This window comes from Berghia stephanieae, chromosome 1 (assembly GCF_034508935.2).
Source record: "Berghia stephanieae isolate SIO BIC M18660-M18661 chromosome 1, UCSD_Bste_1.3, whole genome shotgun sequence".
In the NCBI taxonomy this organism is placed as follows: Eukaryota; Metazoa; Mollusca; class Gastropoda; order Nudibranchia; family Aeolidiidae; genus Berghia; species Berghia stephanieae.
The window spans coordinates 113,844,712-113,857,662 of record NC_088360.1 but is presented as its reverse complement, the minus strand read 5'-3'; the positions used below and the strand labels follow the sequence as shown (position 1 = coordinate 113,857,662).

General features: G+C 36.2%; 1 protein-coding gene across 1 annotated transcript in view; it reads right to left on the bottom strand.

Annotated features, from left to right (window-relative positions):
- The window catches only part of LOC144962789 (glutathione hydrolase 1 proenzyme-like), a 39,877-nt gene that overhangs the window by 9,697 nt on the left and 17,229 nt on the right, over positions 1–12,951 (bottom strand). Inside the window, exons 2-8 of the mRNA XM_078896042.1 lie at positions 11,435–11,647; positions 10,874–10,999; positions 5,623–5,723; positions 4,835–5,024; positions 3,239–3,393; positions 1,594–1,743; positions 928–1,064 (exon numbers count right to left, since the gene is read on the bottom strand). Of these exons, the coding sequence (XP_078752168.1) occupies positions 928–1,064; positions 1,594–1,743; positions 3,239–3,393; positions 4,835–5,024; positions 5,623–5,723; positions 10,874–10,999; positions 11,435–11,647 (1,072 nt within the window). The remainder of the gene's footprint in view (positions 1–927; positions 1,065–1,593; positions 1,744–3,238; positions 3,394–4,834; positions 5,025–5,622; positions 5,724–10,873; positions 11,000–11,434; positions 11,648–12,951) is intronic.

Below are 12,951 nucleotides of genomic sequence, written 5' to 3'. Positions count from 1 at the left end.
TAATGTTAGAACGGTAGGAGCAATTTATTTTCTCAAAAACTGAGTTTCACAGACGTGGAGCTGTACAGTTAACAGCATGCGGTGTAAATTATTAATGCAGTGTATTTCTTTTATTAAAAGATATTCAGGTGATCTTAAGACACGACTGGGTGTATAGACTTCAATGAAGTCTTGTAAGTAAGAAGGATATACATTAGTAAAACATTTATAGGCGTATAGAAGAATTGTTTGTTGTTCGTTTTCGACAGTTCTGTCTACCCGGCAGTGATTGGGTAATTGAGTCTATCAATTTTGTCGGGAAGTACTTTGCATTATAGACAAACAAACAATCTGTCCAGATGGTAGGGAATCATTATTATTAGTGTTCATTTAATACTACAGAAACCGGCATCAACGGCCTTGTTGATCTACCTACTACAGAGTACCAACATTAAAGTAAATGGTAGACTGCTTGAAACCGCGGCCGTATAAACATAGAACTGAAATAAATACATCAGCTGTATAAAAAAATCCAAAAATACGTAGTAAAGAACATTCCAGGCTCAAACCCTTTCCTGAGGGATAGTCTCTGTATTGCAGTATCATTAAAATTTCGTTTTTGCTGATAGCTGAAGAAGAATTTAAATCTAGACAAATTAATGCTTACTATTTGTTCCGTTTTGAAGATTTCATAATATTAACTTTTATTCAGTACTTTAAACCCGATGTTACTTTACTTGGGTGTAAAATGATAAGACACGCATTAAAAACTTTTGACAGAAAAGTGATCCTTCCAATATCGATCTATTTAAATGACCCTCATCTTGGCAAACACTCGCGAGGTTTGATATTATTTGCCAAGATGAGGGTCATTTAAATAGATCGACGTTTGAAGGAAGAGTACGGTAGTTAACTCCTTAAACAAAAACATTAGTAAAGTTTACAAACCGAAGCCACATCGACAAAGTCTTCATCTCCCAAGGCAGATCTCTGGGCGAATGCAAACTTCATCGCCTCAACAGCCCGGTGATAGGTCAGAATCTTTTTCTTGTCAGTAGATATGCTGTCTGCACTGAAATTGTAACCTGGTGATAAACGTATCATCTTAAAAATTTGAATCTCAAGGTATAATTATCTTATAATTACAACGACCCAGTATTCACCCACATGACATGCTTTCTGTGGACTGCATAGAATAATAGACTAAGGTGCATATAACATCTTCAACAAACAAACAAAAGAACGAACAAAATACTAAACTGGCAACGTTTTGGGCTCAAAACCCTTCTTCAGCCATTAACGAAAACAATAAGAACATAGATACATCACTTATATTTCTTTGCCGTATATCTGGTTTTTAGGTGATGTATTTTCATAGCGGCGGATAGTGGAGTCATTGAAAAAGGCTATTTACTTAGATTCTCCCGCCGTGCTCAGGTGTAAAATGAGTACCTGGTCGTTAACAGAGTTGTTTCTGTAATATCGCCTAAAAGGTGGCATCTCCTTTTTCATGTTGTTTTGCTGTTGACTAGTGAACTTCTGTAAAGCGCTTTGAGCACGTTAATTGGATATTGCGCTAAATAAATGCTCAATTTTGTTTTTGTACTGACTTACCAGACAAAATAGAGAGAATGTATGACATGACCGCTCCGCTCCCTGGCGCAGGCATGGAATGTAAGATCATATTTCCAGGCAGCTCAATCTTAGTTGGCTTCTTCACATTAACCGTATAGTTCTTCAAATCTTGTAATGTTATTATACCACCTGCAAGAAGAAGAAGAAAAAAAGTGAGATCAAATTTTAAACATATTATGAGAGACAAATTAATTATTTTAGTGTTGTGAGAGGTTACAAGCCCTTGTGACGCTTTTATTTCATAGTGTTTTTCAACGGCATAGCATGAGAGTTCAAAGAGAAGGGGCTGAGGCAGAATTGAATGTAAAAGACCGAGGACTGTTTATCAGAACAGTTACTAAAATTATATAATCATACAGCCTATGCAAGAGAGGTCAACTGAAATTAACAATATTGACCAGTCTTAAACTAATCATAGTAGAGCGCTATGACTTTACCAGTAAACTATGTCTATTTGAAGTTAAAAATCTAGCCTTTACAATTTGCAAATTTATCGATGACTTTGCTGCTGAATGCGATATCATCTTACAAGATATCGCTATGTATTCTGCCCTGCTTGGAAAACGCATATTTAGAAATTTAGCCAGAAAACTCGTCCTTCAAATATCGTTCGATTTAAATGACCCTCGTCTTAGCAAAAACTTTCAAACCTGGGATTTCGCGAAGTTTTTGATAAGACTAGGGTCATTTAAATCGATTGATATTTGAAGGACGAGTTTTCTGGCCAAATTTCTGAATATGTGTTTTTCAAGAGTACGGCACTGTTGATAACAATGCCAAAGAATTGAGTCTATCCTGACTCAATGTAATTTGGATAAAACACTTTATTCTTTATTAGAAGTCAAAAAACGAAAAAAACACATAGACTGTCTAACTGATTAATGATTTTTTTTTTTTAATGAAAAGAAAAAATGAAAGAAGAGCCTTCTTTTCCAAGGATTCCACTATGCACTGCTCAGAGCGGGACTCGAACCGTTCGATCCTAAGGCAAGTGTTATACCACTAGCTCACATAGGTGTAGTTTATTGTGAAAATATAAAATCGTTTCTTAGAGTGACAGAAACTTACGATTCACATTTCCTGTGAATTACTTCAAACTACTTTTTTTGTTGTTGCAACCGGTTCACTCCGATACAATAACTGTTTGAGACGATTGGTCACATATTATGACAAAAATAGTACATGAGCACTAAATACAATATTTTGATCCATGCAAGTCTTTAAGATTCTCATTAGGGCAGAGAAGTCGTGACGTCACATCTTCCTCTCTTCCGGTTCAAAACTCATTGGAAATGAGTAACCATTCCTCCAGATGACTAAAATGAATAGGTTACATATTGTATCAGAAGTTGGCAACTACTATTTTAGTAGTAGGATGTTTAGGCGGATTCTTAGGATTAAGGGGCGTAAAAGAGTGGGGATGATCTTTTTTGACGACCAGCGTTTATTTTGACTTGAAAAAAGATGCCATCACTCCGAACCCAGAAGATCAGTTGCACAAGGTATGTAATCAGTCATCCGGAAGACTGGTTTTACACTACCAATGAGTTTGGAAGCTGTATTTTGTCATCACACCTTTGTTCCCTATTATTTAAAAAAACAAAAAAACGAGAACCAAACTTACCAGCATCTTGAATATCCTTGATGATATCCTCTGCCAAAGAACCATTGTAGTACGAGTAGGGATCATCAGCAATGATCTCAAATGTCTTGGCCAATTTTGACAATTTGATTATAGAGCCCTGAGGAACGCGCTCGTTTTTATCATTGTAAAACATTCTAAAGAGAATAAGAAAACATTTAAAAAAAAACAAAATCATTATCATCTGTCTGAGATATTTATCATTAGAAATTATACTGCAACAAATATTTTAGAATCGATAAAAAATATTAGAATAAGTTTGTTTCTATAACTCAATGAACAAATATGCATGTAATATAAGCTTAAAAAAAACAAATAGAACACAATGTCATACATGGAACGTTCACGGCTCAAGACGACTCTTGAGCCAATAATAATAACAATAAAAACATTAATACCTGACTAAAAATTCAAACAGACAGCAGAAAAATATTTGATTTGTTTAGTCTTTCACGGGGCTGCGTGACTCAGAGGTACGGTCTTTGCTTCGCACCCTTCGCTACGTTGTGTGGCCTTGAGCAAGTCACCTCGCCTTAGCTCAGATTGCGGCGCTGCTCTGCGGCTGACTCCTGGATTATTCCAGTCTTCCCTTGGAATATACCGTAAATAAAAATGTCCCCATGGGATTAATAAAGGGAAATTTACTTATATATATATTTTTTACTCGGCAAGTATGATATGGAAGATGGCTTTCATAACAGTATAAGATATTATTTTCAAGAGTATTAAAAATTTGAACTGGCGGACGTGTTGTTGATGATTCAAACTGTTGTGTGCATATTCATTACTATCTAGTCAGAAAATTTTGTGAACACACTTTTTGTGAGAAAAGACGTGGAAACCAATAACATTGAATTTCTTGTTCATAAACACACCTATATATATAAATATATATATATATATATATATATATATATATTATATATATATATATATATATATATATATATATATATATATATATATATAATATGGTCTATCAGTTTGTAAAGCTTCTGAGTATAGACTGAAACCATTTTCAAAACCGTTAACCAATTAACAGCAGTACTCTGGAGAAACTTGTATTTAAAATTTGGTCAGAAATACACGATTTTCCTCAGTACTGCTGTTAACTAGATAATATCAAGGCAATTGGATTCAATAGTCTGATGTCACGTCCGCCCAGCGAGGAGCAGTTTGGTTCTAAACAAAGAAAATCGGTACTTTTTCATTCTTCATGCTGGCTAGAACTTTTTCACATGTCATGTGATCGGAATGTATAAAAGTCAAAACATGATCAGATTTATGTTTTTCTCCTCTGGATACACTTTTTACGCTCGTCAAAAAAGTATTTCATAAAGGCGTCTGCCATTCTTCCAATAGTTTAGAACCAGTTACTAAGTAACTATGCGTCATTACGAGGGAAGTGACGTCACGACTGTTGAAGCTTATGATTCCTGTACGCAAACAAATATCTAGTAATAAAACCTAGTAATAAAATATTTCCGCAGGCATGCCATATTAATATCGCATACATCGCCGTATAAACAGATTTAGGAGAGAAAATGTTTTTTAAACATTTCATCAACCCTAACTTACTCAAACCCGGTTTTATCCTGCAGTTCATCTAATCTCAGAAGTCCTTTGTGAGTAGCTTTTGAAAGTGGGAATCCATTTTTGAGGAGTTTGACTGTAGGCATCACCAGGGTTTTCCAGGGAAGTGATCCAAACTTGGCATGCAATTCCAAAGCTCCTCGGAGTTCTCCGGGAACAGCAATAGCCAAGCCACCTGTTGAAGGAAAAGAACAAGTGTTTTTGGATAGTCCAATATAGACTAATTAAAAATGACCAGTCATTTAAGTTAAATCGAGACCCAACTCCTCGAAGCGGTATTATATCGGATGACAAAAGGGAGCCAGAATTTATCCCGGTTTTACTAGCTTGAATCTGACCATAGCAATTGCTTGCAATCTCTTTGGATAGGACGCTAGTCTATCACAAAGTACTTTCCGCCATATCTAACAAAACTAGCTACCCAATCAATATTGGGTGGACAAGGGGATCAGAAAAAAATCTCGACTGCACCCGGGATCGATATTGGTCCCTTTGCGTGTCAAGCGAGTGCTCTACCATCTGAGCTATTTGGACCACCATAATGACGATGATGACGATGATGACGATGATGATGATGATGATGATGATGATGATGATGATGATGATGATGATGATGATGATGACGACGACGTCGATTGTTTTGAATTTTTGTTGTTGTTGGTAGTATTGCTGATAATACCAATGGTGGGAAAAGGAAAAGAAAAGAGAAGGACAAAAAGAGGGAAAATCTGGTAATGAGTGGCATCGATAAGTAGTTCATGGATCAAACCTACCTCTGACAGACTTTTCACGATCTTCTTCTTTCATAAACATTGTCTGGTTGGCTCCGGAGGGGGCAGCTTCTCTAAAGTCGACTGCATTCCAGCCTTTCTTTCTGGTAGAATACATCAGAAAAAAGTGTTAATAACCGAATTCAGTTATTACAACTTCAACCTGTCTTAAAATTGTTGTTTGGGCTATGATAATGTGATCGTAAATGAAACAACGATCACTGAATTTATTCATGTTCTCTTGGCGTCCAGGTCGACAATAGCACATCGCTGAGTGGGGCCTTTAAAAAAAATAAACTAAACTAAAAGTCTCTTTACTCATCCCATAGGGGAAATTTGTCTTTAGAGTCTATTCCAAGGGAAGACAAGAATAACCCAGGCTGTCAGACACAGTGCAGCGCCGCACTGAGCTAGGGCGAGGTTACTTGCTCAAGGCTACACATCGCGTCGATTACTCGAACGCGTTACCTTTCGGTTACGAAGCAAAGGCCTTACCGCTGAGCCACGCTGCCCCTAATCCTCCCATAATGGGCAGGGAGGTACTCATTGGGTCTTCTATCAACACATCTGTTTTCCAACTTGCTGTCTGTCTTTGTCTAGGAATGAGATTACTAGCTTTGTCCTGGCCCTCATCGGAATCCTTGGCTGAGAGGGAAACAGCCAATTATATACTTATAGTTTAGGGAGATGATATTTTTTTATTTGTAAATCACCTCTTCATTATAATGCACTTATATACTTTCGTTTTGAATAGTTTGATTTGTAAACATGTGAGTGTTTTTCTTTTAGCTTATATCTGAATGAGACTTTTAGATGATCTCAAACTAAATACACTGATAGTATGTCCTCTGAATTTTCATCAGTTTGCTATTTAAACCAGTCCCCGTTTGTCTTAATTTTTCTTGTATGCTTTTAATTGTAAAATCTTGAACGTGTTGACTACCTCATTTTCTCCGTTTTTACCGGCGCTGAAATGACCTAGATCTAAATGCATCGCAAGCGTAATAAAATCCTCAAAAACAAGCAAAAACAAAAAAAAACAAAAAAAAAAAAAAAACAAACGAACAATAACAGCCAGTTCGTTTGAAACATTTGAATTAGAAGCTGATGTTTTGCATATAATTTACTCTCGAGAGATCAAACGCACTCCCAACAAACTGTTGGGTAGTCGGAGGCGTCAAAAATTATTTTCAAATTGTTATAGTCTCATTGTTGTAGTGGAAAAAACTCTCAAACCAACGCAAAATATAATCCTTTACAACCAGCTTAAAACGGGCTCAGAAATGCGACCGGTTACCAGACCTGCTAAATACATAGGCACGTAGGTCCAGGTCTTTTTGCTAATACGTGGGGAACGCTACTGATTATAAACAACTGAAAAGATCGATGTTTTGTTTTGAGTCCATTACAAGTTCGGTGTCAATGATGGCGGAGCGGATTGAACATTATTTTTCAACCCGAAAAGCTGGGTTTGAACCCCGATATCGGCATCTCATTTTTCTTTGGACAATTAAATTTGCCCCTATTACTCATTTTATAGCTCTACACTGCGGGAGTCCCGATGGTTCTCGCTTCACACACAAAGGGGCCGAGATCTTTTGTTTGTTTGTTTGTTTATTGCTTTAGGTCTCTTCCAACACAAATGAGGTTATATGAGAGACCACTGAAACAAAAAAAAACAAGCAATCTAACAAAAATAGTACAAATGTAAATCAAAATCATAACCTAAAGATATAAGCTAAATTATAAACAACCAAGAACAAACAGGCCGAAGATTTACAGAAAAAAAATATCCCCTGTCAAAAATACAATCACAAACCAAAGAAGCAGGATAGGCTAGTAAAGAGAAGAAGAAACGACATCACTATCGGATCGTACACCCATGCGAACATCATAGGTATATGATTCAAGGGTGATGCTCCCATCCAACCACCCGCGGGCCGAGATCGATCCCGGGTGCAGTAGAGATTTTTTTTCTGACACCCCCCCCCCTCCACCCACTGCCCACCCAGCAGTAATTGAACAAAAAAAAAACAACTTTCAAACCTGGGACTTGCTTTGTTCCAGCTTTGATAGATTTTGTTTTCCTTTCTTTTCAAAAATGTATTTTATTTATTTATGTATCTATTTATTTATACATCTCATTTTATTTATTTTATTTTTTGATAAGATGAGTTTCATTTTAATCGATCTATTTGTATGTACTATAATATAACGTGAACAATAGCTGCCAAGAACTATTGTCAAACTAAGCACAAATTTGTGGCAACTCTCTATATATCTAAATATATCTAAATCTTTTATTAATCGTAAAAACTTCAATTGACTTTATTTGTAGACGATAACATGAAAACATAAAGGAAGTAAGACTGAACAGTTCTCCGAATACTATTCATAATTATACCTAGATGCCTGTCATTAATTATTTACTTTCTTGCTAAGAGCTCATTTTAGAATTTTGTCAAGAAAAGTCCTCCTTCAAAATATCGCTCAATTAAAATGACTCATCTTGCAAAGACACTCAAACATAGAGATTTACGAAAGTCCCAGATTTAGGAGTATTTAACTCGATGAAGGTCATTTGAGTCTATCGATATGTGAAGGACGAGTTCTCTGGCCAAATCATCTAAATACGTGTTTCTTTTTAAGTACGGAGAGCTCTGGTTGGAATCTATTTCCAATCTAATAATATTATGCCAATTTAATTATATAGTGGAACAATGGAGAAGGGGAACATCCGAATGCTCCTTTTTCCCAACATTCTGAAATATGTAATTAAATTAATAAATCTTAACGGGTATTGAAAAGGCCTGGTTATTTCAAAACTAAATAAAATTAGTTTGATATCTTGAAAATAATTCCACACATCGACCCTAGTTTAAACCTAATTATTATTTTGTTGCAATACAAGTGATCTGATGATTCTTCCTGTTCATTTCCATTATTTCTGTAGTGTGTCCGTGTTGAAGAGTGAGGCGATTTCGGTTTACTTAGGGCCTGGTTGGTATCCCTTTCCATGAACATAGCAAGGAATGTGTTTGTCATTGAGAGGAATGGGGTTTGTTTTTTTTTTCGCAAGTAAACCATCTATTTTAGTGATTCTCATAGAAGGAACAAAGTTCTGATAGCTCAGTTGGTAGAGCACTCGCTTCACACGCAAAGGGACCGAGATCGAGTAGTCGACATTTTTTTTCAGATTCCCCTATCAAACAGTAATTGGGTTAGCTGGGTCTTTTAAATAACCACAAATGCTTTGTACATCTACAAAAATATCGTAACGTTGGCACAAGATGTTAAAAGAAATAATGATACTGCTGACTTTTTTATATCTGTTTCGTCTTTAGTAGATGTTATGAGAAGCAAGATAGGTCTGTCTGGTTTCTATTGTGAGTTGTGTCTCTCTCTCTCTCTCTCTCTCTCTCTCTCTCTCTCTCTCTCTCTCTCTCTCTCTCTCTCTGTGTGTGTGTGTGTGTGTGTGTGTGTGTGTATGCTTGTCTGTGTAAATGAGTATGTGTCAGCCAAAGTAATTTGTAATTTAAGCGCTTAAAGTCTGGTGTCTCGGAGTTATAGCGCTATATAAGTTTTTTTATTCATTATTATTATTATATTATTATTATTATTATTATATTATTATTATTATTATTATTATTATTATTATTATTATTATTATTATTATTATTATTATTATTATATTATCTAACTGTGTCATGTTTTGTGAATTGTAATTGAGATATCATGTAAGTGATTGTGATTTTTTTTCATAGTGAAGTGGAGTCTTGGAGAGAAAATGAGTGCACAATTCATGAATAATACTAATATTATCTCAACTGATAAGAAAATGGCGAGTTTATTTTTTCGTGACGGAGGCAATCCTAACACTTTTCAGGGCCGAGGTTCAAGGATAGAGTTTATGATATACTTTTCCTTATCAAAAGTCAGTCATTTTTTTTTTGTCTTACCCTTATTGGACATTCAATGGGAGCGATTTATTTTCAGGTTTTAGTCCAAACGAGTCATAGATGAATAAATGTAAAAACGCTGCTTTGTTTATGAAAGTTGTAAACGTGGGTCAAGCTGAACACGGTGAAATATTGTATGTTGGATAATTGAAAACTCTTATCAATGTTTATTATGTAGGTCATTTTAGCACGTTTTTTTTAATGTGACCGATGACTCGAGCATATGATGATAAAGAACGCACACGTTGCCAATACGTTGCCAACGAATGCTAATACAGTGTCAATTGAGGAATCCAACAAGCATTATATTCTCGAAAAAGAACCCTGATTGAATATTCCCATGTTGTCTTCTACTGTTTACATGTTGTCTGCTGGTTTGAACAAAAAACATTATCTTTGTGAAATCATTTTGTAAGTACTTTCAATTCTTTTACACTCGAAAACGTGCCAAAGCTGAGCGTCGAAGAGCCCGTCTACCTGGCAATATTCATGCTAAACGGCCAATCCCTCTCTTCTGCCTCTGACAGTGCTGTAGAAAACAACCCTTCAAGATATGTAGTGTTAGGAAGACTTGCAACTGCTGGACTCAGAGCGATAAGGCATCTGTGCAACCTCAACTAATTGAGAAAAGACCTTGATGCTCGAGTGGCCAGCTGTAAATCCGGACCTTAATCCTCTTCAGTACCTTTGAGCTTACGAGCTTTGGAACATTTTGAATCAGAGTTAGAATACATCATAGCAAAATAACATCAATTATTTGATAAAATCTATGGGGAGACTTGTCCGAGCAATGATTGGAAATGTGGTAGTTACCTACTTTTTGGCGCCGAACTTTTCCTTGTGTTCTTTGGGTCATGGTTACTTGTAAAATATGCATGTATGTCGATGAAATTTGGATCACACATACTAAAGATATTTCTCATTTCTGTGATATAACATTGTCCAATTTTGTATCTTAAAACTCAAATGAAGTGACCAAAAACAAGTGTAAAGTTACTGTTGCCCAGGTATGTTTTTATATATATATATATATATATATATATATATATATATATATATATATATATATATATACTTTAATTTTCATTGCTGCTTTTCCAGGGTAAATGCACAGATTGCTCAAAACAATTCACTTAATAGTTTACTTATTTACCATTTGCTTATATCTAATCTCTCTCTCTCTCTCTCTCTCTCTCTCTCTCTCTCTCTCTCTCTCTCTCTCTCTCTCTGTGTGTGTGTGTGTGTGTGTGTGTGTGTGTGTGTGTTTCTATCATTCTCTCTAGGGTCAATCTTACTTGTCATAGAGAACAGCGAAGGATCCTCCGCCAATGCCTGCACTGTGAGTACACATGACTCCTATGCACAACAATGTTGCTATGCCAGCGTCTATTACATTGCCTCTGTGACGTGCCATTATGTCTCTAGGGGTAAAAAAAACATAGGATGCTATTGTAGGGATATTAATAGAACAATGAAGAATGCTTAAGTTGGGAAAAAGATGAGAAGGGCGTGGAAGGAACGAGATGAAATCGAGGGTGACGAAAAGGGATTCAACATATTAAGGCAAGGATAATGACGATGCCTAAGACGATGACGATGATGATGATGATGATCATGATGATGATGATGATGATGATGATGATGATGATGATGATGATGATGATGATGATGATGATGACGTCGACGAGGACGGCGGTAACGACGACGACGACGACGACGACGACGACGACGATGATGATGATGATGATGATGATGATGATGGTGATGATGGTGATGATGATGATGATGATGATGATGATGATGATGATGATGATGATGATGATGATGATGATGATGATGATGATGATCACACTCACGTGCCAATATCAGAACAAATCTGGTCATCCGATGTAACGGCAGCATGAGAGTAAGCTCCATGAGCAGACTTGTAAAGCACTTTACCATTTTCATTTGTGTGCGTATCACTGTTACTGTCATCATCTTTTAATCCCACTGCCAAACCAATTGCCAAGCCGACAGCTATTATGACCGCCCCGATAATAATTGCCAACAAAATGGGCCGAGATGATCTGAAATAAAGAAAACAATTGATTAAGCATGGATTATAAAATAATTAATAAAATCACATTCAATTAGCGCTTACGTTTAACTTAAACAAGTTAACTGCCGTGGAAATATTCGTATTCAAAAATTTGGTCAGACAAGTCATCCTTCAATTATCGATCGATTTAAACGACCCTCATCTTGGCAAAAACTCTTCAACCTCGGACCTCGGGCGATTAATTTTTTTGATAATAGAGACAGTGTATTGTATGTAAAGTTGTGTACCAATTTTATTTAAAGGGTATGATAGGGTGTACAGTGTTTTTCATCATATCGGCATGAATTTTACGAAAGAAACGTCATATATGCAATGAATGCACCAGGAGTGAATTTTGATATCGTATTAATTGTTATATTAAGATCGATGCAATGATAGTGTATTCGGGTGTAGATCTACAAGCTTTTAAGTAAAGGTTGAAAATGTGTACCATATCAAAACCAAAAAAGGTTGACAACCACTAATTTAAACTGTAATATAACAAACTATTTTGGGGGGTCCCGATAGCTCAGTTGGTAGAGCACTCGCTTCACACGAAAAAGGACCGAGATCGATCCCAGGTGCAATCCAGATTTTTTTCTGATCCCCCCCCCCCTTGCCCACCCTGTGAATGGGTAGTTGATTCTGTTAGATTTGGCGGAAAGTACTTTGCGATAGACTAGCGTCCTATCAAAAGGTTAACAAACAATTGCTATTGTCCGTCTCACGCTATAGAAACCGGGATAGATTCCAGCCCCATGGGCCGAATGATTCTGAAGGACTATTTCTTTTTTTTTAACAAACTCATTTGGTTAAATGCTCAAATGGTTTACACAACCTGGCATTTATGTCTCGTTCTCCATGTTACGCGTTGCTGTTGGTCAGGGAGGCCCTGTAAAGCGCTTTGAACACGTTTAGTGGATATTATTGCCCTGTATAAAAGCTCAATGTTTTTTCTACCATCAGGCACCTGGCAACGAAAGTTGACCCAGGAAGTCGAGTTTTCTGAGTCTGACATGAAATTGACTGTCGCAACTGCTTACTATCTTTGAAGCTATTATCTTATCTTAGAATTTTTACTGGCCGTGTAAACTTTTTTCTCATTTCAGAGTCAAAAAAGAAAAGGGCGATCAAAATTTACTTCCGTTAATTTTTTTAACACTAAATATAACTCCCCAACAAAATTCTATCAATACAATTTGTTTTAAAATATAAACAATTTTTTATCCAAACTCATCCTTGTCAGTTCAAGGTTATGATTGCACACTCTATGATTTTCTGATACAAACAGTT